At 44.0% G+C, this 27,886-nt stretch overlaps 2 protein-coding genes across 2 annotated transcripts in view; both read right to left on the bottom strand.

The window, feature by feature from the left end:
- LOC137290876 (cystathionine beta-synthase-like) overlaps positions 1 to 13,246 on the bottom strand; it is a 43,132-nt gene extending 29,886 nt beyond the window's left edge. Inside the window, exon 1 of the mRNA XM_067822046.1 lies at positions 13,146 to 13,246. The gene's annotated coding sequence lies outside the window, so the exon portion shown is untranslated. The remainder of the gene's footprint in view (positions 1 to 13,145) is intronic.
- On the bottom strand, positions 41 to 27,886 carry LOC137272174 (uncharacterized). The gene is made up of 10 exons (XM_067804529.1): positions 27,634 to 27,886; positions 26,057 to 26,617; positions 24,700 to 24,858; positions 21,310 to 24,503; positions 8,553 to 8,701; positions 6,838 to 6,949; positions 6,288 to 6,449; positions 1,239 to 1,400; positions 541 to 652; positions 41 to 141 (listed from the first exon to the last, which is right to left on the bottom strand). The coding sequence occupies exons 1-10, from the start codon at positions 27,800 to 27,802 to the stop codon at positions 41 to 43; spliced, it is 4,881 nt and encodes a 1,626-aa protein (XP_067660630.1). The 5' UTR covers positions 27,803 to 27,886.

Here is a 27,886-nt window from a genome sequence, read left to right on the forward strand (position 1 = left end):
AAAGTTTGACATCTGAACAATACATGGTTCATTGGATCAGCTAATGGCTGAAGGTTGCTTTCATCCTGGGATCCTCTGCCTGTTCCACATCACCAATAGTCATCAATTCATGGACTTCTGGAAGTTCTTCAAGAAGACATACTGGAGGAGTGAACAAGCACTTCGAACTCTTTGTCAGGTGTCTATTGTCTACGTCTATTGTCTGTACAACCAACACAGGTAGCTGTGATCTATTCCAACCCTGACTGCCTACTGTACAACCAGCACAGGTAGCTGTGATCTGTTCAAACCCTGACTGCCCACTGTACAACCAGCACAGGTAGCTGTGATCTATTCAAACCCTGACTGCCCACTGTACAACCAGCACAGGTAGCTGTGATCTGTTCAAACCCTGACTGCCCACTGTACAACCAGCACAGGTAGCTGTGATCTATTCAAACCCTGACTGCCCACTGTACAACCAACACAGGTAGTTGTGATCTATTCAAACCCTGGCTGCCCACTGTACAACCAGCACAGGTAGCTGTGATCTGTTCTGACCCTGGCTGCCCACTGTACAACCAGCACAGATAGCTGTGATCTGATCTGACCCTGACTGCCCACTGTACAACCAGAACAGGTAGTTGTGATCTGTTCTGACCCTGGCTGCCCACTGTACAACCAGCACAGGTAGTTGTGATCTATTCAAACCGTGACTGCCCACTGTACAACCAGCACAGGTAGCTGTTATCTATTCAAACCCTGACTGCCCACTGTACAACCAGCACAGGTAGCTGTGATCTACTCAAACCCTGACTGCCCACTGTACAACCAGCACAGGTAGCTGTGATCTATTCCAACCCTGACTGCCCACTGTACAACCAGCACAGGTAGCTGTGATCTATTCAAACCCTGACTGCCCACTGTACAACCAGAACAGGTAGTTGTGATCTATTCAAACCCTGACTGCCCACTGTACAACCAGTACAGGTAGTTGTGATCTATTCCAACCCTGACTGCCCACTGTACAACCAGCACAGGTAGCTGTGATCTATTCAAACCCTGACTGCCCACTGTACAACCAGCACAGGTAGCTGTGATCTATTCAAACCCTGCCTGTCCACTGTACAACCAGTACAGGTAGTTGTGATCTATTCCAACTGACTGCCCACTGTACAACCAGTACAGGTAGTTGTGATCTATTCAAACCCTGACTGCCCACTGTACAACCAGTACAGGTAGCTGTGATCTGTTCTGACCCTGACTGCCCACTGTACAACCAGCACAGGTAGTTGTGATCTGTTCTGACCCTGACTGCCCACTGTACAACCAGCACAGGTAGTTGTGATCTGTTCTGACCCTGGCTGCCCACTGTACAACCAGTACAGGTAGTTGTGATCTGTTCCAACTCTGACTGCCCACTGTACAACCAGCACATTTAGCTGTTATCTATTCAAACCCTGACTGCCCACTGTACAACCAGCACAGGTAGCTGTGATCTATTCAAACCCTGACTGCCCACTGTACAACCAGCACAGGTAGCTGTGATCTGTTCTGACCCTGACTGCCCACTGTACAACCAGCACAGGTAGTTGTGATCTATTCAAACCCTGAGTGCCCACTGTACAACCAGCACAGGTAGCTGTGATCTATTCAAACCCTGACTGCCCACTGTACAACCAGCACAGGTAGCTGTGATCTATTCAAACCCTGACTGCCCACTGTACAACCAGCACAGGTAGCTGTGATCTATTCAAACCCTGACTGCCCACTGTACAACCAGCACAGGTAGTTGTGATCTATTCAAACCCTGACTGCCCACTGTACATGCAGCACAGGTAGCTGTGATCTATTCAAACCCTGACTGCCCAATGTACAACCAGCACAGGTAGTTGTGATCTGTTCTGACCCTGACTGCCCACTGTACAACCAGCACAGGTAGCTGTGATCTGTTCTGACCCTGACTGCCCACTGTACAACCAGCACAGGTAGCTGTGATCTGTTCTGACCCTGACTACCCACTGTACAACCAGCACAGGTAGCTGTCATCTATTCAAACCCTAACTGCCCACAGTACAACCAGCACAGGTAGTTGTGATCTATTCAAACCCTGACTGCCCACTGTACAACCAGCACAGGAAGTTGTGATCTATTCAAACCCTGACTGCCCACTGTACAACCAGCACAGGTAGTTGTGATCTATTCAAACCCTGGCTGCCCACTGTACAACCAGCACAGGTAGCTGTGATCTGTTCTGACCCTGGCTGCCCACTGTACAACCAGCACAGGTAGCTGTGATCTATTCAAACCGTGACTGCCCACTGTACAACCAGCACAGGAAGTTGTGATCTATTCAAACCCTGACTGCCCACTGTACAACCAGCACAGGTAGTTGTGATCTGTTCTGACCCTAACTGCCCACTGTACAACCAGCACAGGTAGCTGTGATCTATTCAAACCCTGACTGCCCACTGTACAACCAGCACAGGTAGCTGTGATCTGTTCTGACCCTGACTGCCCACTGTACAACCAGCACAGGTAGCTGTGATCTATTCAAACCCTGACTGCCCACTGTACAACCAGTACAGGTAGTTGTGATCTATTCAAACCCTGACTGCCCACTGTACAACCAGTACAGGTAGTTGTGATCTATTCCAACTCTGACTGCCCACTGTACAACCAGTACAGGTAGTTGTGATCTGTTCCAACTCTGACTGCCCACTGTACAACCAGCACAGGTAGCTGTTGTCTATTCAAACCCTGACTGCCCACTGTACAACCAGCACAGGTAGCTGTGATCTATTCAAACCCTGACTGCCCACTGTACAACCAGCACAGGTAGCTGTGATCTGTTCTGACCCTGACTGCCCACTGTACAACCAGCACAGGTAGTTGTGATCTATTCAAACCCTGAGTGCCCACTGTACAACCAGCACAGGTAGCTGTGATCTATTCAAACCCTGACTGCCTACTGTACAACCAGCACAGGAAGTTGTGATCTATTCAAACCCTGGCTGCCTACTGTACAACCAGCACAGGTAGCTGTGATCTGTTCTGACCCTGGCTGCCCACTGTACAACCAGCACAGGTAGCTGTGATCTATTCAAACCCTGACTGCCCACTGTACAACCAGCACAGGAAGTTGTGATCTATTCAAACCCTGACTGCCCACTGTACAACCAGCACAGGTAGTTGTGATCTGTTCTGACCCTAACTGCCCACTGTACAACCAGCACAGGTAGCTGTGATCTATTCAAACCCTGGCTGCCCACTGTACAACCAGCACAGGTAGTTGTGATCTATTCAAACCCTGAGTGCCCACTGTACATCCAGCACAGGTAGCTGTTATATATTCTAACCCTGACTGCCCACTGTGTAACCAGCACAGGTAGCTGTGATCTGTTCTGACCCTGGCTGTCTACTGTACAACCAGCACAGGTAGCTGAGATCTGTTCTGACCCTGACTGCCCACTGTACAACCAGCACAGGTAGTTGTGATCTATTCAAACCCTGACTGCCCACTGTACAACCAGCACAGGTAGCTGTGATCTATTCAAACCCTGACTGCCAACTGTACAACCAGTACAGGTAGCTGTGATCTATTCAAACCCTGACTGCCCACTGTACAACCAGCACAGGTAGCTGTGATCTGTTCAAACCCTGACTGCCCACTGTACAACCAGCACAGGTAGCTGTGATCTGTTCTGACCCTGACTGCCCACTGTACAACCAGCACAGGTAGCTGTGATCTATTCCAACCCTGACTGCCCACTGTACAACCAGTACAGGTAGTTGTGATCTATTCAAACCCTGACTGCCCACTGTACAACCAGTACAGGTAGTTGTGATCTATTCCAACTCTGACTGCCCACTGTACAACCAGTACAGGTAGTTGTGATCTGTTCCAACTCTGAGTGCCCACTGTACAACCAGCACAGGTAGCTGTTGTCTATTCAAACCCTGACTGCCCACTGTACAACCAGCACAGGTAGCTGTGATCTATTCAAACCCTGACTGCCCACTGTACAACCAGCACAGGTAGCTGTGATCTGTTCTGACCCTGACTGCCCACTGTACAACCAGCACAGGTAGTTGTGATCTATTCAAACCCTGAGTGCCCACTGTACAACCAGCACAGGTAGCTGTGATCTATTCAAACCCTGACTGCCCACTGTACAACCAGCACAGGTAGCTGTGATCTATTCAAACCCTGACTGCCCACTGTACAACCAGCACAGGTAGCTGTGATCTATTCAAACCCTGACTGCCCACTGTACAACCAGCACAGGTAGTTGTGATCTATTCAAACCCTGACTGCCCACTGTACATGCAGCACAGGTAGCTTTGATCTATTCAAACCCTGACTGCCCACTGTACAACCAGCACAGGTAGTTGTGATCTGTTCTGACCCTGGCTGCCCACTGTACAACCAGCACAGGTAGCTGTGATCTATTCAAACCCTGACTGCCCACTGTACAACCAGCACAGGAGGTTGTGATCTATTCAAACCCTGACTGCCCACTGTACAACCAGCACAGGTAGTTGTGATCTGTTCTGACCCTGACTGCCCACTGGCCAACCAGTACAGGTAGCTGTGATCTATTCAAACCCTGACTGCCCACTGTACAACCAGCACAGGTAGTTGTGATCTTTCAAACCCTGACTGCCCACTGTACAACCAGCACAGGTAGTTGTGATCTATTCAAACCCTGACTGCCCACTGTACAACCAGCACAGGTAGCTGTGATCTATTCAAACCCTGACTGCCAACTGTACAACCAGTACAGGTAGCTGTGATCTATTCAAACCCTGACTGCCCACTGTACAACCAGCACAGGTAGCTGTGATCTGTTCAAACCCTGACTGCCCACTGTACAACCAGCACAGGTAGCTGTGATCTGTTCTGACCCTGACTGCCCACTGTACAACCAGCACAGGTAGCTGTGATCTATTCAAACCCTGACTGCCCACTGTACAACCAGTACAGGTAGTTGTGATCTATTCAAACCCTGACTGCCCACTGTACAACCAGTACAGGTAGTTGTGATCTATTCCAACTCTGACTGCCCACTGTACAACCAGTACAGGTAGTTGTGATCTGTTCCAACTCTGAGTGCCCACTGTACAACCAGCACAGGTAGCTGTTGTCTATTCAAACCCTGACTGCCCACTGTACAACCAGCACAGGTAGCTGTGATCTATTCAAACCCTGACTGCCCACTGTACAACCAGCACAGGTAGCTGTGATCTGTTCTGACCCTGACTGCCCACTGTACAACCAGCACAGGTAGTTGTGATCTATTCAAACCCTGAGTGCCCACTGTACAACCAGCACAGGTAGCTGTGATCTATTCAAACCCTGACTGCCCACTGTACAACCAGCACAGGTAGCTGTGATCTATTCAAACCCTGACTGCCCACTGTACAACCAGCACAGGTAGCTGTGATCTATTCAAACCCTGACTGCCCACTGTACAACCAGCACAGGTAGTTGTGATCTATTCAAACCCTGACTGCCCACTGTACATGCAGCACAGGTAGCTTTGATCTATTCAAACCCTGACTGCCCACTGTACAACCAGCACAGGTAGTTGTGATCTGTTCTGACCCTGGCTGCCCACTGTACAACCAGCACAGGTAGCTGTGATCTATTCAAACCCTGACTGCCCACTGTACAACCAGCACAGGAGGTTGTGATCTATTCAAACCCTGACTGCCCACTGTACAACCAGCACAGGTAGCTGTGATCTATTCAAACCCTGACTGCCCACTGTACAACCAGCACAGGTAGCTGTGATCTATTCAAACCCTGACTGCCCACTGTACAACCAGCACAGGTAGTTGTGATCTATTCAAACCCTGGCTGCCCACTGTACAACCAGCACAGGTAGCTGTGATCTGTTCTGACCCTGGCTGCCCACTGTACAACCAGCACAGGTAGCTGTGATCTATTCAAACCCTGACTGCCCACTGTACAACCAGCACAGGTAGCTGTGATCTGTTCTGACCCTGGCTGCCCACTGTACAACTAGCACAGGTAGTTGTGATCTGTTCTGACCCTGGCTGCCCACTGTACAACCAGCACAGGTAGCTGTGATCTATTCAAACCCTGACTGCCCACTGTACAACCAGCACAGGTAGCTGTGATCTATTCCAACCCTGACTGCCCACTGTACAACCAGCACAGGTAGTTGTGATCTATTCAAACCCTGACTGCCCACTGTACAACCAGCACAGGTAGTTGTGATCTATTCAAACCCTGGCTGCCCACTGTACAACCAGCACAGGTAGTTGTGATCTGTTCTGACCCTGGCTGCCCACTGTACAACCAGCACAGGTAGCTGTGATCTATTCAAACCCTGACTGCCCACTGTACAACCAGCACAGGTAGTTGTGATCTGTTCTGACCCTGGCTGCCCACTGTAGAACCAGCACAGGTAGTTGTGATCTGTTCTGACCCTGGCTGCCCACTGTACAACCAGCACAGGTAGTTGTGATCTATTCAAACCCTGACTGCCCACTGTACAACCAGCACAGGTAGTTGTGATCTGTTCTGACCCTGGCTGTCTACTGTACAACCAGCACAGGTAGCTGAGATCTGTTCTGACCCTGACTGCCCACTGTACAACCAGCACAGGTAGCTGTGATCTATTCCAACCCTGACTGCCCACTGTACAACCAGCACAGGTAGCTGTGATCTATTCAAACCCTGACTGCCCACTGGCCAACCAGCACAGGTAGCTGTGATCTATTCAAACCCTGACTGCCCACTGTACAACCAGCACAGGTAGTTGTGATCTATTCAAACCCTGACTGCCCACTGTACAACCAACACAGGTAGTTGTGATCTATTCAAACCCTGGCTGCCCACTGTACAACCAGCACAGGTAGTTGTGATCTGTTCTGACCCTGGCTGCCCACTGTACAACCAGCACAGGTAGCTGTGATCTGTTCTGACCCTGACTGCCCACTGTACAACCAGCACAGGAAGTTGTGATCTATTCAAACCCTGACTGCCCACTGTACAACCAGCACAGGTAGCTGTGATCTATTCAAACCCTGACTGCCCACTGTACAACCAGTACAGGTAGTTGTGATCTATTCCAACTCTGACTGCCCACTGTACAACCAGTACAGGTAGTTGTGATCTGTTCCAACTCTGACTGCCTACTGTACAACCAGCACAGGTAGCTGTTATCTATTCAAACCCTGACTGCCCACTGTACAACCAGCACAGGTAGCTGTGATCTATTCAAACCCTGACTGCCCGCTGTACAACCAGCACAGGTAGCTGTGATTTGTTCTGACCCTGACTGCCCACTGTACAACCAGCACAGGTAGTTGTGATCTCTTCAAACCCTGAGTGCCCACTGTACAACCAGCACAGGTAGCTGTGATCTGTTCTGACCCTGACTGCCCACTGTACAACCAGCACAGGTAGCTGTGATCTATTCAAACCCTGACTGCCCACTGTACAACCAGCACAGGTAGTTGTGATCTATTCAAACCCTGACTGCCCACTGTACAACCAGCACAGGTAGTTGTGATCTATTCAAACCCTGACTGCCCACTGTACAACCAGCACAGGTAGCTGTGATCTGTTCTGACCCTGACTGCCCACTGTACAACCAGCACAGGTAGCTGTGATCTATTCAAACCCTGACTGCCCACTGTACAACCAGCACAGGAAGTTGTGATCTATTCAAACCCTGACTGCCCACTGTACAACCAGCACAGGTAGTTGTGATCTATTCAAATCCTGGCTGCCCACTGTACAACCAGCACAGGTAGCTGTGATCTGTTCTGACCCTGGCTGCCCACTGTACAACCAGCACAGGTAGCTGTGATCTATTCAAACCCTGACTGCCCACTGTACAACCAGCACAGGTAGTTGTGATCTGTTCTGACCCTGGCTGCCCATTGTACAACCAGCACAGGTAGCTGTGATCTATTCAAACCCTGACTGCCCACTGTACAACCAGCACAGGTAGCTGTGATCTATTCAAACCCTGACTGCCCACTGTACAACCAGCACGGGTAGTTGTGATCTATTCAAACCCTGACTGCCGAACTGTACAACCAGCACAGGTAGTTGTGATCTATTCAAACCCTGGCTGCCCACTCCTACAACCAGCACAGGTAGCTGTGATCTGTTGTGACCCTGACTGCCCACTGTACAACCAGCACAGGTAGCTGTGATCTATTCAAACCCTGACTGCCCACTGTACAACCAGCACAGGTAGTTGTGATCTGTTCTGACCCTGGCTGCCCACTGTACAACCAGCACAGGTAGTTGTGATCTGTTCTGACCCTGGCTGCCTACTGTACAACCAGCACAGGTAGCTGTGATCTATTGAAACCCTGACTGCCCACTGTACAACCAGCACAGGTAGTTGTGATCTGTTCTGACCCTGGCTGCCCACTGTACAACCAGCACAGGTAGCTGTGTTCTATTCTAATCCTGACTGCCCACTGTACAACCAGCACAGGTAGTTGTGATCTATTCAAACCCTGACTGCCAACTGTACATCCAGCACAGGTAGCTGTTATATATTCTAACCCTGACTGCCCACTGTGTAACCAGCACAGGTAGTTGTGATCTGTTCTGACCCTGGCTGTCTACTGTACAACCAGCACAGGTAGCTGAGATCTGTTCTGACCCTGACTGCCCACTGGCCAACCAGCACAGGTAGTTGTGATCTATTCCAACCCTGACTGCCCACTGTACAACCAGCACAGGTAGCTGTGATCTATTCAAACCCTGACTGCCCACTGGCCAACCAGCACAGGTAGCTGTGATCTATTCAAACCCTGACTGCCCACTGTACAACCAGCACAGGTAGCTGTTATCTATTCTAACCCTGACTGCCCACTGTACAACCAGCACAGGTAGTTGTGATCTATTCAAACCCTGACTGCCCACTGTACAACCAGCACAGGTAGTTGTGATCTATTCCAACCCTGACTGCCCACTGTACATCCAGCACAGGTAGCTGTTATCTATTCTAACCCTGACTGCCCACTGTGTAACCAGCACAGGTAGCTGTGATCTGTTCTGACCCTGCCTGTCTACTGTACAACCAGCACAGGTAGCTGTGATCTGTTCTGACCCTGACTGCCCACTGTACAACCAGCACAGGTAGCTATGATGTATTCTAACCCTGACTGGCCACTGTACAACCATCACAAGGTATTTGATGAGAAAAATAGAACAAAATGGAATCTGATAACAAATGCTTTGTTCATGATTACATTTTACTGGGTCATATTAGTCAGTGTCTAGACAATCAGTCTCACTTCCATGTGCAAGTGTTGTTTTTAGGAAAGATATGCATTTATTCCTTTATAATAATTATAGATAATCAATGATGTATGAAACGCAGTCGTGTATTTAAGCTACAGGGCACCTTTGTATAGGAGGTCACATGAACTAACTGGAATATGGGATTTAAAGGCACAATGCTGCACATTTTTAGCAATGTTTCAGCGTATATCAGTGTTAAAAATTCTTGCCTGTCTGACTGTTCAGAGTGGTCTATTTTCATTTCGGATGGTCAAATTTCAAAAGTAACCTGTCTGGTGATCTGGTAAATATTTTCCCCCTAACACTAGTAACAGTAAATATTTCGTTATAAATATCTGACAGGTTCTATTGTTGTCAGTTTCAGAGAGTGAGTTAAATTTTATGCCAAACTCAGCAATATTCAAGCTATATGGCGATGGTCTGTAAGTAATCGAGTCTGGACCAGACAATCCAGGGATCAACAACATCAACACTGATCTGAGCAGTTTTGAACCAATGACATGTGTCAATCAAGCGAGTCTGACCACCTGATCCATCTTATGACAAGCATAGTTGCCTTTTATGGCAAGCACAGCCCGACCTTCACGTGTCTTGTCAGTTTGAGGTCTTTAAGGTATTATGATAGTGTGATAAACTACTTATGATTGGACAGTTCATGTTACGATAACCAATCACAACATGTGTACTTTCAGTTTACTTAAACTCGGTGCAGTGCCTGTTAGGGCTATGTAGTTCACTGCAATGCCTGCAAACAGTAAAGTATTCAGAAATTGAATTTTGGGGGTTATTTATTGTTGAAAAACAAACAGGCAAGTTTGTATCATGACTGGTAATTCTTTTAAGTTATCATTCCACCTGTCTGACTTGGAATTTGAGGAGTCTTAAACACTGTCCGTATTATTCATCTTGGGGCATATGCAACTCATGTTAGTTTGCTAATCATGCCATAAAAGACTTATTATCCTGTACATTTTGCCTAAAATTGATAATTGAAACTTAAGAGGCAAACAGCTTCCAACAATGAAAAAAAACTTCTCATATATGGAATGTAAACAATTGTTCCATACATAAAAAACTGTCCCATTGGTATTGTCAGTATTTGCCAAACTGGTTTTAATTAAAAGCTATGTGGTCGTTTTTTGTAAAATAACTCCAAGGGACATAACTCTACTGCTGAAATAATGTTCAGGGTAGAAATAAATTTAATGCAATATTGCTATAATTAATTTGCCCGTTTTAATTTAATATTGTTCTCTACATACATAATTTTGCTTTTGAATAGATCATGTGGTAGCTTACCTGGGTGAGTGAGTAAACTTACACCACTTTTAGCAAGATTCCAGTAGTGGGGGGCACCAACAATGGGCTTCACACATTGTGCCCATGCGAGGAATCGAACCCGGATCTGAGGTGTCACAAGTGAACTCTTTTTTCACAAGGCTACCCCACAGTACCAGCTTCCCTGAGGGCTGCTAGTTAGTATTATTGAGAGAAATGCATTATGTATTTTTAGAGATTTAGAGAAATATATTGTGGTGTCATGCCTTTAAACAGGGACTGTAACAGATGTGAAGGACTGTGAAGGTTACCACACTAAGTTGTCATGCAAATGTGTTTGGGGCTGTTAAATCCTTTATCATGAACAGTTATTTTATTTAGCAAGCCTTGGTGAGCACAATACACAGTGCGTATTGCTCATGTAGCACAACGTAAATATTGTTCAGTCTAATTAATTTAATTTAATTTTTTGCAGCAATATTCCAGCTATTTGATGGCGGTCTGTAAATATTCAGGTCTGGATCAGACAATCTAGTGATCGACATCATGAGCATTGATTTGGGTTGGCAATGGTCTTCAACAGCCTACCCTTTTGTAAGAGACAAATGAGCCGTGAAGATCCAGGCTAGAATTGTTCTTCAGAAACCCATGCTCACTGACTTGGTTACCACATATCTTTATTATTCCAGTTGCACAGATAAATGCTCATGATCAATGCTTTGTTTCGTCCATACTTGATTATTTACAGACAAGTGCTAATCAGAAAAAAGCAACCCCCTTACTTTTAGCAATATTCCAGCAAATGGGCTTCACACATTGTACCCATCATGTGGGGAATCAAACCTGGGTCTCTGGCATAACAAGCAAATGCTGTAGCCATTAGGCTACCCCACCACTCCTAGTCAATGTAGTGATGTTGTGCATATAATAGCTTTTTATTACTGTGTAGCAGGTGATCTATTACTGTGGGTGCATAAATGCTTGTGACAAAATGTATGTGTGTATGATATTACTTTACTAATTTGTGCCATTTTATCATTAGGTTTAGGAGGTATACACAGATACATCTGTGTTACGATTTGCTTCACTGGGGGTGGGGGGAAAGAGTGAGTGAGAGAGTGAGCTTAATTTTATGCCAGTTTTAGCAATATTCGAGCAATGTCATGGCAGAGGACACCAAAATTAGGCTCCACACATTGTACCCAACATTGGAAGTAACTCGGATGTTTGGTATGATGGCTTGGGGATGAATGGGAAGGAGTGTAGGAGTGAGGGTTGGGCTAAGAGGGGTATGAGTGAGGGGTGGGGTGAGTGTGTGTGTGTGTGTGGGGTGTGTGTGTGTGTGTGTGAAGAGAGGGAGTGGAGCTAAGAGTGAGGGTGAGTGAGTGCTGTTTTTAAGTGGTTTCTGTGGGGGGTGCTTTGGGGTGGTTTAGGGGCAGCAGTGGGGTAGTAGTAGCGGTGGTTGTGGGTACTAGTCCTGGTTGAGATAAGAGGGTGGTAGAGTTAATGACAATGTAATATTTCCATCTGGCCAGAGCAACTTATGTCTGATGCAATGTTTCACTAAGATGTAAGAACCCCATCAGCACTTAGTTTTAAAATGAATTAAACATTTTCAGAACAAAACTGTTGGGAGGAAGGGTATTTCTCAAAAGTAAGAAAATTATGTTTTCATCCAGTTAAGTGTTCCATTGGTGTGAGGATATCCCTGTCATGAGTGACAATAAATTCAATAAACCACCACCATAAAATGTGATCATCTGCTATGTTACATGCTTTACAGGTAATCATTTTCACAACGTTCGAAGTCAATCACTTGGAACAAAGTTCTCTCTATTTTTCATAAAACCTGAACCCATATTAGTAAAGTATAGCAGTTGGCCACAAGCGAGTCATCATTTGTGAAATTCCCATAGTCTTTTCATAAATTTAGTTTGGGTTAAATTGCTTTCAATAAATATATACCAGCTGGGAAATGATTCAAAAGATAATATTTAAGAGAACTGCAACTCTTTAAACAACATTATATTAGGCACACCTATCAGATACAAGGCTGTCTATGGGATAAATCAAAAAGTTGTACTTATATATCGTGTTTAAACAGGTGTCATTTGATAACTGTTGAACAGAAAAATGAAAGAAAAATTTGTTCATGAAGATGATTTCCAAGATTTTTGCAAAATATCAAAATAAAACGACTTCTACTCAGTCATACTTGCAAGTGATAATTAACGTGTAAGTCAGTGACAATTTCACTAGATGATTCACTTATGGCTATGACAACTGTAAGAGTCACAAGTGCATCCACACACGTCCGTTTCCAATGATGAATTTCAACATATAAGTGCTGACCCAAGTCCACAAACCCTTAATTCACCTGGCCGAATTGTTTCGGTATTGCATCATTTGTTTATTGACGTGTTCAGGGGCCATGACATCGATTGACTAGACCTGAGATAAATCGAAGAACAGTCAATGCTCGCCACTGAGAGATAAATGTAAAGCATCATTTTACGGAATGTCATCGATGTAAAAATGCTTCCATTGAGTGATTCAGCACAAACTACACATGTGAAATACTCACTTGTCTTTAAGGAACCTTTACTGTCAACAAGCTACAAGTTAAAGGACGTGTCACTCCTCTGCGGTGGAATAAAATAGCTAAGATGGACACTCCTCCACAGCGTCACAATTTGATTGGCTAACCCGGATGATCCCATTCATAAATATATAGGGGTGTTAAGTCAAAGGCGTCATCGAGGGACGCATAAAGATTTAGCTGTTTGTGTGATGAATTTCGATGACAACGTTTCATCGGGAATCAAAACAGGGACCAAAACAGCACTCACAACTGGCGTTTGTTCACGCCGATGAATGCTAAATTGTAAAACGTATGGGAGAGCTCGTTCTGACGGCTGGCGACGTACAAGCACAATTTCTAAGCACCTGTGTCGTCTGACTGAACACACATTGCATACGATTTCAAAACCCTTCACAACCAAGGGAAAGTTGTGTTCACCTGACTATAACCAAAGTGAACTATGTTAGACCAACGATGGTGGAGTCCAGCTGACCGATCCAGTCTGTCAATCTAAACTGGCGCATGCGTCAATTTTGGCCAATCAGCAGTCCGGGCGCGCTTTGTGGATTTGACAGACTTATTTTCGGGGTCAAACGATGCCTCTGAAGCGATGTGCCATTCACTCATCAGTTTAAGACTTCGCAAATAAAGTGTTCTTGTAACTGCAATATTGCTTAAAGGTCACATCGCAACGTAGAACACAATTTTGCAGATTCTGATACTTTTCGGTATGAAGAATATAATTACCGAAACAATTCATAAAAAATGCCAATTCAACCGAATAGGTTCGCGGAAGTTGAAACAGTATGCTTGCCCGGAGTAGAAATAAGTAAAATAAAATAAAATAAAATAAAATAAAATAAAATGAAGTAAAATAAAATAAAATAAAATAAAATAAAATAAAATAAAATAAAATAAAATAAAATAAAATAAAATAAATAACAACAAAATAGAAAAACAAAACATGCTGATTGTGATAAGGGACACTGTTACAGAGAAAACTCAGTGTCTGGTTTATTGACACCAGAGACCATATAATCTGTTGACACCTGTAATATATGTCTGTATGTCTGCCGGCCTGCATGCCTGCCTGTCTGTAAATGGCAATATACGTTACACTTGAGTGCACACCCACCAGCTTTGACTGGTTTCGGTATCGCGATTGCTTCATTTCGAGGGAGGTAAACCCAAGTACAAAATATTGCACTTTTGATTTGCTATTACATGCTTATAATTCTATTTATTTTATTTTATTTTTTTCTTAACAATTTTGTTATATAATGAATAAGTATTTATTTTTTTCTTAACAATTTTGTTATATAATGAATAAGTGTTTTAATAATGTTTGATTTTTTGGGTTGCACGTGACCTTTAACGTTTTCAGTCAATACTGTGCTTTGAGTTGATAGACAATAAAGCTGGAATGAAACGGGCGAAAAAGCCGTTACACAATGTAAACAATCTGACCGCGATTTGATTTCGGTTAGTGTCTACCAAAACAGCAAAACGTGTTACATTAAGGGGCAATGTGGTGGATGGATATTGCTGCCTTCGCTCGTAGATATTCTTAAATTTGTTACACATTTTAGAATGTTTTCAAGTTTAAAAAGCACAGTCTGAAGGCCTACTGTGCAGTACAGTAACTGTAATTTAGTGAAAACTGTTTGAGGAGTAACAGCACTTTTCCTATTCAAGCGGACGGTATGAGCAGATGCCTTTCACGCAATTTCCAAAATATGAAAATTATTTCAAACCAGTGTCGATAAAATAATGACTTACATATATCGGATTTTCGTTAACGCCTTGTCGAATTCGTTGGTTTCACATTAATTTTAGACTCGCTGTGCGCAAGTGCGGAGCTTTGGAATTAGAAGTTGTATATTCCCCTGCGTATATCTGGTAGGCACATAAAGAAAAAGTGCATACAAAAATTTAAAATCTAAATTTATCAAACCTGTGTAGTCACATAAGGATTTGAACTCGGGGATTAATGACATGTGTCCAACATGCATGTACGTGCCACGTTCCGTGACGTCAGTGGTTTCGTCCCTGAGACGTGCAATACGTTGTTGCACGTGCATTCCGGGAAAGAGAAACGGGGCAAATGAATGCCACACAATGTTGTCACTTTGGAAAGCTCAAACTCTGCCCTTGCGATCGTTCAAAAACTAAACGGCTTTTGAAACGCATAGCATTCCAAGGCTAACGTCTGCACAACGTCATGAGACATTGGGATGGTTCGTGGGGGAATGTGTCAACAAGTGGCTGCACAATGCACTGGTGAGAAATGACGTCATCGATCGGTCACGTTCTGAACGTCCACGTGTAACAACGCCAAGACAGGACAGATGGATAAGGGTGGCCCATATTGATAGGGGTGGCCCATCTTCGCCACAGGTTTCAGACAGCAGTGATGACTGGCCGGACCATCCCAGGACTTCGCCGTATTTACCTCAACACAGTTCGACAACGTTCACGCCATCACGGGATCAGACCACGACGTCCCGCCATATGACCCATCCTGACACGTCATCGACAATCTCGCCGAATAAGGTGCCGAAATTATGTCCACAGACACCTTTTTTGGTGGTGAAATGTTGTTTTTACAGATGTGTCCAGGTTTAACATTTCGCATATTGATCTACGTCAACGTGTCTATAGACGCGTGAGAGAACGTTATGCGCAGGTCTGTGTCTTGTAGAGGAATCGCTTTAAATAGTGGTAGTTTAGTGATGGTTTGGGGTGGATTAACAGTACGCACACAAAGCATTCCTTTGGTGATTGTTCAGGGCAACATAATTGGTGTGGGCTACGGGGATCAGATTCTTCGACTTGTGGCAATTCCTTTTTATCCCCCCGGCATGTAATGCGGGGGGATATAGTCGACGCGTTGTCCGTCTCTTCGTCCGTCCGTCCGTCCGTCCTTTCGTAATCATTTTGTTTCCAGAGCATAACTCAAAAAACAGTTCAGTATTTGTAGACCAAAGTTGGTAGATATAATGATCTGAGCCTATGGTTGTGTCTTTTGTTATTTACAGATTTTGGGCATTTCTATTTTTTTGTTTTGTTTTTCTATGGAACGCTTTGGTCTTAGTCTAATGGTGGGATGGGCTTCGTTTCCGGAGGAGAACTCAAAAACCGTTTGATATTTTTTCTCCAAAACTTAGTAGATATACCAATCAGAACCTAAAGTGGTGCCTTTGTGATTTATCATTTTCTGGGTTTCCATGGAAACGTTTCGGACTTAGTCTCAAAAACCGTTCAATATTTTTTCTCCAAAACTTGGTAGATATACCAATCAGAACCTAAAGTGGTGTCTTTGTGATTTATCATTTTCTGGGTTTCCATGGAAACGTTTCGGAATTAGTCTCAAAATAGAGGGATGGGCTTCGTTTTCGGAGCAGAACTCAAAAACCGTCCATTATGTTTTTTGCAATACGTGGTAGATACACCAATGAGAAGCTAAAGTGGCGCCTTTTGTTATTTACAGGTATTTGTGATTTACTATTTTCTCGGTTTTCATGGATACGTTTCGGACTTAGTCTGACATGGATTGATGGGCTATGTTTCCGGAGCAGAAACCTAAAGTGGTGCTTTTTGCTCTTTCAGGTTTTGTGATTTATCATTTTCTGGGTTTCCACGGAAATGATTCTTAGTCTCAAAATAGAGAGATGGGCTTCGTTTCCAGAGCAGAACTCAAAATCTTCCTAATATCTTTCTGCAAAACCTTTCAGATATGTGAGGGAGGCCCTAAAGTGGTACCTGTTGCTATTTACAGATTTTGGTGATTTACCATTTTCCCATTTCCCATGGAAGAGATTCTGACTTAGTCTTAAAATGGGGGGATGGGCTTCGTTTACGGAGCACAACTCTAAAACTTCTTAATATCTTTCAGCAAAACTTGCCAGATATGTGAGGCAGAGCACAAAGTGGTGCCTTTTGCTATTTACAAAGTTTTGGCATTTTTATTTTTCCCGGTTTCCATGGAAACAATTCGGACTTGGAGAGATGGGCTTTGTTTCCGGAGCACAACTTGAAAACCATTTCATATCTTTCAACAGATCTTGGAAGATGTATGAGACAGATCTAGAAGTTGTGCACTTTACTGCTTACAGATATATGGCATTTATATGTTTCATGATTTCCATGGAAACGATTCAAACTTAGTCTATAAAACATTAAGTAACTTTCAGATGATTTGTCCTTTCAAATATGTGGGGGCCGGGGGGATATGCCATCTTCTGATGACTCTTGTCTGTAACGTCATGGCCCTGGGTTAACATTCCAACAGGACAATGCCCGCCCTCATACGGCAATGGTTGCTATTGATTTCTTGCAACTCCACAACCTTGACCTACTGCCTTGGCCTGCAAATTCACCGGATCTCTCCCCGATAGAGCATGTTTGGGACGAGATGGATCGTCGTCTACGCCGTCTTCCTCATCCGCCAGATAACGACATTGACCTTGCAGCAGAACTTGAGAGAACCTGGCGTGACATTCCACAAGCCTTCCTTACAAGTTTGATAGGCTCGGTGCGTCGTCGATGCACTGCTGTTCTCAATGCCGCTGGTGGACGTACCCGTTATTGAGCTTGTGACATGGTCTTTTGAGCCCCGTCCCGCTTGTGACGTCATTATGATTGACTTTTTGGTTGAAATTGAAAACAAATCTAGGTTTCCCCGGTCCTTAATCTCCCACATCACTGGGGCTCCTTTTCAGTTTAATGGGTTCATAATTAGATACACTGAGAGCCTAATCGTTAGTCGAATGTTTCAACAGCCACAATCTGTTTCACAGCCCCTTTACATTATCTTCAGTTGATTTTGTCGTGCACGCGGGAAGTACGTGGATTCAGATAGACGAATGTGTGTCAACAGCTGTAATGCATTCCAAGCCCTATGGAACTCCATGCATATTTGTCTCATACACTGTTGAACGAACCAGTATTGAAGCATTCTAAATGGGGCCTTTGGCTGCTGACGTGAGCTTCCCTACTGAAACTTTCACGTGACAGCTGCTGAGGTGTCCTATCCCATGTGTCCATGTATAAAACAAGGAATGTGGCCATGTGTGAAACAAAAAGTGTGTCCGTGTATTTAATGCTGAAAATATGACCATGTATTCTAATCTGAAAGGAGAAATGTGTCCATGTTTAGAACAAGAAATATGTGCAGTTATAAAAGAAAAATAATGTGGCCATGTACCCATGCGGAAAACAAGAAATGTTTCTATGAACAAAACAATTATTGTCTCCATGTATGAAACAAGAAATATATCCATGTGTTCAACCATTGTATATTCGATCCCTCGACATGTTCTTTAGTACGGCGTAAATCCCATTTTCACCTCCCCCCACATCTTCTCGATTTGTTTGGAGGCATGAAACGTTATCAATAAAAGAAACGCTTAAACTAAGTTCAGTTTTCTTGATTGATACAAGGATGAAGCGAAGCACGTTGATAGCCACATGTGCTGTAGGCACAATATCAATGCCAAGTACATTGACGAGGCTGGGGTGTTCAGATCAGTACCTGGTGTGACCTCTCTGTGCTTTAAGCACTGCTCTAAGATTCCTTGTCAATTTTTCCTCGATTCGATCACAAGTGTTTGTGGCGTGTGTTGACGGGGATGAACACGACTGCCGAGTTCATCCCTGAGATGCTCCGTCGAGTTAAGATTCGGATTTCTAGAAGGCAATAGCTTGTACAGCGCATTGGTCAGTTGTCGATGCGTATGTTGATGGCGATGAACACGTCTCATGTACATTGTGCTGAATACACAGGATTGCAGCTGTTTCCATCATGGCACATCTAATCTATATTCAACCACTTTCACTCGCCAATTTCGTCATAATTGCAAAGAAAACTCTATAGGGGAGGTAACCGCCTGTGGCCTGAATAGGTTGCCCATTCCATTCTTCATCACTCGCCAATTTCCGTCATAATTGCAAAGAAAACTCCATAGGGGAGGTAACCGCCTGTGGCCTGAATAGGTTGCCCATTCCATTCTTCATCACTCGCCAATTTCCGTCATAATTTCAAAGAGAACTCTATAGGGAGGTAACGCATGTGGCCTGAGTAGGTTGCGACCTGTGAAGGTCCCGGGATAGAATAGGCCTTCAGCAACCCATGCTTGTCGTAAAAGGCGACTAACGGGATCGGGTGGTCAGACTCGCTGACTTACTTGACACATGTCATCGGTTCCCAATTGTGCAGATCGAGGCTCATGCTGTTGATCACTGGATTGTCTGGTCCAGACTCGAGTATGTACAGACCGCCGCCATATAGCTGGAATGCGGCCTAAAACTAAACTCACTCACTCCCTGAGTAGGTTGCACATTTCATTTTTCATCACTTGCCAATTTCCGTCATAATTTCAAAGAAAACTCTATAGGGAGGTAACGCATGTGACCTGAATAGGTTGCACATTCCATTCTTCATCACTCGGCCATTCCCGTCATTTCACAGTCAGTCACGTTCACTATAGCCCTGATCAGACGGTTTCATTATAAGAACAGGGGTGCATCTTTCATCCTAATTAGTTAGCTTTGATTTTTGTTGGCGATTGGAGACCTAGGAGAATTGAGATGTTGGCGATAAGAGATCATAGGGCGTTCTTACTTATGGTGTGTAAAGCCTGATAGGTGTTAAGTTCAAATGGCATGTGGTCGGTGATTGAAGTGTATTACATACTGACATTTACAGACAGACAAGCAGACATATAGGTGTCAATAAAACAGAGTTTTGTCTGTAACAGAGGCTGCTTATCATAATCAACATCTTGTGTTTTTTTATGCAACGCGTAGATTATTTACTATTTCTTGTTTGTGTACACAACCAAGATTAGATCCCATGACCTTATCATCCGGACATCCTGCTTCAAGCTACGCGAACCTAGTCACTGCACACTCGTTATGTGAGCAGTGCAGCACAGCTCTGGAAAACTCTTTTCACCCCAGAGGTTTTTCCATCGCGTTATTTTTCAGCTTTGTTAGTTTGTTACCGTAAGTCCACACCGGAAGGCATCACAACGGAATTGAATCTAAACTCTAAGTAGTTGTATGCTGATACAGTTTAATTAAATCTGAGCCACTATGTTCTGTTTGCTTAACCATCACCGTGAAATACAAGACACTGTTTAGCCAACGTACCATATTTGTCTTAAAAGGGTAACCCCAAAACTTACCCCCAAATTCTTTTAACTTTCAGAACAATACAATAGAGACATGGACTGAATATCTCCAACAACTGAAGTTAACTCACCATATCAGGGACATCTAAGTGGGACAATAATCTAAGCTACAGTTATAACAATCTCAGTTATTAAATCGATCTCCAAAACTGCAACTCACCTATATATAGATGTTGTTTTACAACAAATAGATTCTGTGAATAAAACTGCAAAACGTATCCTTTTCGTGGAAACCGGTCAAGCAGGGTCGGGACCATAAACACTGTTTACGGGAGTGTTTTGACAACACTTGGGACAAAGGTTTGCCAACATGTATCAGATGTGAACTACACTGGTACATTAAATGCTGGAAGATTCCACTGACTGGCTGTGATTGTAAACATGTCCTCCTATAATAATGTCTATTGCAAGTATCAGGAGTTAATATATTCGACCATGTGAAAATGTATACTTTGTCGATCCACAATTCAGTAATTGTCCAGGTTAAATATATCTTCACCGCAGAGCTTACTGTTTAAGTACATAGTAATTATCTAAACCCAAACGTTGCATCATATTAAAGTGAGTGAGTGACTTACAATGTAACGTCACATCGGCAGTATTTCAGCCCTGTAGTGGCGAGAAAAGGTTGTTTAACTGTGAGAAATATCTGTCACAAAGGACAGTAAAGCATTAGCAAGTTATCATATTTTGAGCCTAAATCGAACCAGTTCCAATGATAAACGACGAAGTTCAGTACTATCTGTAAAATCATTAAAATACGAGCTGTAGGTCGCCAGTCACCAAAACTAAATCACCCTACAATAGGATTTAAGCCATCACTTTGGTCAAATGGCTTTTGCATATTTGAAAAGAAGCTGCCATCAATTAAATATCTTGAATTCATCTCAAATCATAAACCAGACTGTCATAGCTCTGATCTAATTTGTGTGTTGATTGAAGAATTAATCCAGAATTCACACGTCATCACATACTGTCCCATCTAAAATGTTCATCAGGCGCAATGGTGTGTCACCTCTTTTGTTCTGTACATTGACATCAGCTCCAGCCTCCAGTAACACACCAACACACACTCTTGATTCCCAGTCTGCTGCTGTATGAAGTGGTGTGTCACCTGTATTATTCTGTACGTTAGAAGTAGCTCCAGCCGCCAGTAACACATCTACACAATCTGTAGATTCCCGTCCTGCTGCTGCTGCTCTATGAAGTGGTGTGTCACCTGTGTTATTCTGTACATTAACATCAGCTCCAACCTTCAGTAACACACCAACACTCTCTGGAGATACCCACCATGCTGCTGCTGCTCTATGAAGTGGTGTGTCACCTGTATTATTCTGTACATTAACATCAGTTCCAGCCTCCAGTAACACACCAACATTCTCTGGAGATTCATGTCCTGCTGCTGTATGAAGTGGTGTGTCACCTGTATTATTCTGTACATTAACATCAGCTCCAGCCTCAAGTAACACCCCAATACACTCTGTAGATTCCCGTCCTGTTGCTATATGGAGTGGTGTGTCACCTGTATTATTCTGTACATTGAAATTAGCTCCAGCCTTCAGCATCGCATCAACACACACTCTTGATTCCCAGTCTGCTGCTCTATGAAGTGGTGTGTTACCTGAATTATTCTGTACGTTGGAATTAGCTCCAGCCTTCAGTAACACCCCAACACACTTTTCAGATCCTCTCCATGCTGCTTCGTGGAGTGGTGTGTCACCTGTGTTATTCTGTACATTAACATCAGCCCCAGTCTTCAGTAGCACATCAACACACTCTGTATATCCCCATACCGCTGCTGCCATTTGAAGTGGTGTGTCACCTGTATTATTCTGTACATTAACATCAGCTCCTGCCTTCAGTATCATTTCAAGAGACACAGTGTTTCCTCGTCCTGCTGCTGTATGAAGTGGTGTGTCACCTATTTTGTTTTGTACATTAACAACAGCTTCAGCCTCCAGTAACATATTAACACACTCTGCACATCCCCGTCCGGCCGCTTTATGAAGTGGTGTATCTCCTGTACTGTTCTGCACATTAACATTATGTCCGGCCTCCAGTAACACGTCAACACACTCTGCAGAGCTCCATGCTGCTGCTCTATGAAGAGGCGTGTCACCTGCAACATTTGAAGCTTGACTGACACTTGCTCCTTTCTTCAACAGATACGCGGCAACTGCTGGGTTTCCTAAACATGCGCTGAGAAGAGGAGTGTCTCCATCACTTGACACCATTTCAACAGATGCACCGTTCTCAAACAAAAGATCCACTATATTTATGTTCCCCACCTGACAGGATATGCATACAATACTGCTGTCAACCACTGCTCCTCTGTCTAAAAAATACTGTACCATGCTGACGTTCAGGCTCCTTACAGCACTTCTCAGACCCTTCTGCTTATCTACATCACATCCTCTACTAACCAACAGTTTCACAACCTCCGAGTGGCCATTCTCTATGGCAATGTACAGAGGCTGTTCCCGTATGGGTCCATGAATAACTTCCACTCCCATGTCAATCACATGCTCCACAGCTGCTGTAAGGCCATTTTTGCAAAGATAATGCAACACGTTTCGACTGTGTCCATCTTTGGCATTCAAGTCAGGGTCCAGAGACAAAATCTGATTGACAAATCCGCTATCCCTGGTTTCCGCTGCTAACATAAGTGGAGTCATATTCGTCCGACCGTATCGAGCATTTACCTCAAGATCCATACGTCCACTGATGTATTTCAGTACACCGCATGCAACATTCTTGCACACACCCAGTAAAATGTCTCTTCCTTGACTCTGGGTGAATGAGATTTTTTCTTTCTCCATAATGTGTTTGATGAGATTATGTGACTTGCTGCTAGAGAGTAGTTCACAAAATGACTTCTTTGATGAGTTATCAGTTAGTTTCACAATTTCAGATACATTCATGTGAAAATGGGTCTTAAGGCAGTCCATTAACAAGTGTACAAAGTCTGAATAACAAAGTGATTGGTGTGACAAAACATGCAAAAGATTGCTCCTTTTAATTTCACCTGTAAATCTTTTTGCTAAATGTCCTGCATAATTCCATGAGATATTTGCAACAAGATATGTCTTATCAGCAACGTTTTTCACTCTTCCTCTGGAGCGTGCAAGACGAAGTCGCTGATTTATGAAGGACAAACTACAATTTTCGATAACAAACTTCGACAGTTTTGTACTGAGAATAAAGGAAACAGTGTCATATATAGACGGATGATCAAACATGTAAATGCCATCTTCCTTCTTGAGGTAAGATCCAACTAAATCATCAGCAGCTTCAATGCATTCATATCCTAGACTGTCATCCTCTTCCATTTCTAGTCCACTAATCTTCCCATCTCTTCTAATCATAGCCATGAACAGTGAGCGCATTCTCGTATCTTGAATACATTTTTCCAAGGTCTGTCTGAGGAAAACAAGTGGAGCTTGAAAAAACATCTGCATTTGAACGGGAGTCCAATTCTTTTCATATGCTGTGGCAAACATTTTACAGACATGGGGGAAGCCGTGTGGACAATCTGCTTCACATATCTGAGACACAACTGACTCTTCAAAGTCTATGTGTTTTCCTTCAGCATGAATGCGCCATATCTTCCTTCGCTCATAAGGACCTCTCTGTGAAGAAACGTCCACTACGTATTGAGGACTGGAAATGTAGTCTGCCATCCTTCCCAAGTCAGCCAATGAGGATTTCAGCACATAGTCACGGCCTACGAGGATAATGATAGTTTTGTCTTTGTTTGGACCTGTTTGTTTTAGCTGTGTTTGATCAAATGTTGGCGTCTCTGGAACCTCTTCAGCATATTGGTCAGGGTGTTTCACATCCAAAATAGGTCGCAGACTTGGTCTCCATTTAGCCCACTCACCTGTGTCAAACTGCAAATCACCAAATATGTCATCTAACAGAATGACTGGATTAGAGCAAGCCATTATGACCTCATTGAACTCTGCTGGTGACACCACTTGGTATACTTGTCTCCCCTGACTGTACAGATTGTTGAGAGCCATGTAGGCGGTTGTGGACTTCCCCTCTCCTGGTTTTCCTGTAATTGTCACCCATGTTGCACCTCTGTCGAGCTTCTCTTTCACTTTCTTGAGGACTTTTGTCTCCACCATGTCTTTAGTCCACGACTGTATCCTGGCTGCCGTTCTTTCTGTGGAGACAAGGTATATTTAACACATTTAACTGTGCATTCAATCTCAGGTAAAGTGAACAAACGTTAGAGGTGACATTTTGCACATAAATTCATAACAAACTGTCCTATCATGTGGCAACAAAGTTATGTTTCACCTGCAGCTTCAGAATTACTGTACACTTCCATCAGATGAACATTCTGTCAAATAACTCACTCGTGATCTTCTGTGCTGCTGTCAGAGGTTTCTTCTCTTCTTTCCGTTTGGTGGGAATTGTACCTACATTCTGAGTTCCGCCAATGTTCATATTCTTGCCTCCCTTCACTGTCACATCTCCAAACTGCTGCTGTACTTGTATAAGGTTGTACTGAGTGACTGTAGCAGAAACCAATAGACTGAAGCTTACATAGATGTGTTCCGTCTTTGGACTAAGATTCTACTAGTGATTCTGAAAAGCATTGGTGACACCAACAGACAAACACACTTTGTAAAAGGCGATTGGCAAGCTCCCTTATTTTTAGATGGCTTATAGACAGAATTGAAGAGAGCCTTACAAAGAGTTCCATTGAGGTCACAGGGTTGTATATGGTTATGAACACATTGAAGGAATAAGCACCATAGCACGTTAAATTCAAAGCTAGAGATATACCATGCCTAAAACCGTGAGGTAAATGATCTGATGATATCTGCTGAGAAATAGCAGATCAAGACCAATGGTTGTGTGGCTGGTTGGATAACACCACACTCAGCAATGGCCCAGTCATGTGACGGCGATATGTATATAATAAGGCGGGTGCTGGTCACCAGATGGCTCACAACCTGACCAACGCGGCTTATGACAGCACTCCGGAATATTCAGCTATATAGAGTGTTGTGTGAAACAACATGTGTCAGCCAAGTCAGCAAGCCTGACCACCCGATTCCGTTAATCGTCTCTTACACCAAACATGGGTTGATGAAGACCAATTGTAACCTGGAACCTGACGGGTCCCCAGTGTTCGGTGTAGTGAGACGATGGCTAACTAGCCCACGAAATATTTCAACATTATCAGGTCAAAGAAGACATGAATGTGTTTTCTAGGTGTGCTTCTGATGAACTACGACTATGATTGTCGTAAGAGGCGACTAACGCGATCGGGTGGTCAGGCTCGCTGACTTGGTTGGCACGTGTCATCGGTTCCCAATTGTGCATATCGATGCTCATGTTGTTGATCACCGGATTGTCTGGTCCAGACTCGATTATTTACAGACCTCCGCCATATAGCTGTAATATTGCTGAGTGCAGCGTAAAACTAAACTCACTCACTCACACTGATGAGCTGATCAATGGCATCTTGACTCATGTTGTTCCACTCAGAGTGGCGTGTTCCAAGCGCTCATTTTGGAAAAGGTAAAGACTCGATGGTTTCTTTTGAAGGTAATTTGTGAAATCCTGACTTGATGACTTGCATTGTGTTCTGACAGATGAAACCTTGGCTAACAATAACTCAATAAATGAATCTAATTTATCGGACCACAACACCTATCTGCGGTACTGTACCTGAACCGAAGCATAACATGTAACAGCACTCACGTCCAGGAAAATTCCCCGTCACTGGTGTTACCGGCAACCCTGGGGATCCCGATATTGTGGGTAGGAGAGACGATGTGGACGTTGGTGTAAAGGCTGCTGTTCCTGGGACCTGAAGACTTGCTTTTTTCGGAACAACATAAGCGGACGCGTGTGTCAGGACCGATGTTTCCGGGACCTGTAGAGTCGTTGTTTCAGAAAATACACAAGTGGTAGTTGTGCTCGCTGTTGTCAGGGCCGTTGTTCCTGAGACCTGAACACTTGCGGTTGATCTTGAGGGCGCGTTTGCCAGGGCTGATTTTCCCGAGACCTGTAGACTTGTTGGTTTAGAAACTACACTTGTGGCAGTTGTGGATACTGTTGCCAGGACTGCAGTTCCTGGGGCCTGCGGACTTGTTCCAGGAACTACACAAGTTGTATTTGTGGACACATGTCTCTGACTTGTCTTTTCATCAAAATCACCACCTGTGGCTGGCTGGCGTTGCTGTTGTTGCTGTGCTGCTGCTGACACTTCTCCCTGTGGTGACTGACAACATCCCACGATGTGTTGGGCGAGTGATGTTCCTACGAAGGAAACAAAAAGTCATACAAATACTAAAATACAGATTCTTGAGAGGCATATAGAAGCTGGTATTTAAGTGTAATTTTTATATCTAATACTCACATTGGTAAAATGACATTAATAAGTGTCAAATGTAGATAGAAAACGCACCAGTAAACAGGATTGTTCCGTTCAATTACCTCAAAACAGGCGGTCCACGGTTCACGCAACCCCAACAGTGGCCACCCTTCGTCATACAGGTAGGTTAACTAGAGGAAACTAAGTTTGGACAAGAACATCAAAGAGCCTTCTCGTTTTGCTTGGCTATTGAGAGTCCAAGCCACAAGGTACTGTACACTTTGAGGATGACTCATCATGACTATTCATAAATTTGACAGCATTTCAAATCGCCATTTGGCTTTGCTGTGGTCTATGAAGTAGAGTCACTATTCGCCTGAATTATAATGATAACATGTTTGCTCTGTTGTGATATAGTCTTTTGACCTGCTTGACGTTTTTGTGGCGGTTCCACTTGGAGTGAAGTGAACATAATACAAAAGTACTATGAGATAGTAGTACATCTATAAAGCAAAGGAGTGCCATCTGATAGCGATTTTTAAACACATACTCAGACAGGTATCAATATTACATTCTTTTAAAGGCATGATTAGACAAAAATTAATATCATGTTTATACAATCCAACTGTTAACGTTGGTGAATCTATCTGGTTAAAGAGATCTAAGAATTCAAATCTTAGACCTCTTCTAAGAATTCAAATCTTAGACCTCTCTTAGCAAATGACAGTTTCAATGATATGGCAAGATATAAACAATGCCATGGGGATAGCTGTCAGTAGGCTCAAAACGTGTGTAAAAGATTAGTGCACAGTTTTTTTCTCGATTTATCTCTGACATAGCACAGTATTGTAAATACTGTCTGATATATTTAACGTCATTCATTTCAATTTCTATTCAGGCGTGACTATTGATGTATCAAAAAGGAATCACTTACTGAATTATTTACTTAAGACACACATACCTTTACCAACAAGATGGCATGACTGTTGATGAACAGTCTGGAATTGGACCTCTGTAGCACCTGCTCCACGTTGTGACATGCCTTGTATCCCAGCCCTTTCCTCTGCGTGTGTTCCATGACTAGGCCCGTCACTTTCTTCATAAACATTTCCGTTTTCTACCTCCTCCATGCCTTTTCCTTCAGTTACTCCTTGTGGGTTGCCCCAGTGTGACACACACACACACACACATGCATGCACACAAAAACACAAATG

This window comes from Haliotis asinina, chromosome 1 (assembly GCF_037392515.1).
Source record: "Haliotis asinina isolate JCU_RB_2024 chromosome 1, JCU_Hal_asi_v2, whole genome shotgun sequence".
NCBI classification, from domain to species: Eukaryota; Metazoa; Mollusca; class Gastropoda; order Lepetellida; family Haliotidae; genus Haliotis; species Haliotis asinina.

Bases quoted from the DNA above. Each gene is read 5' to 3' on its own strand.
- LOC137272174 (XM_067804529.1), bottom strand. From the start codon at position 27,802: ATGGAGGAGGTAGAAAACGGAAATGTTTATGAAGAAAGTGACGGGCCT. The intron at 8,702-21,309 runs GTATGTGATGAC...CTGGTTGTACAG, and splicing joins TGAACATTTTAGATGGGACA to TGGGCAGTCAGGGTTGGAAT. The intron at 1,401-6,287 runs GTCAGAACAGAT...CTGGTTGTACAG, and splicing joins TTGTACAGTGGGCAGCCAGG to TGGGCAGTCAGAGTTGGAAC.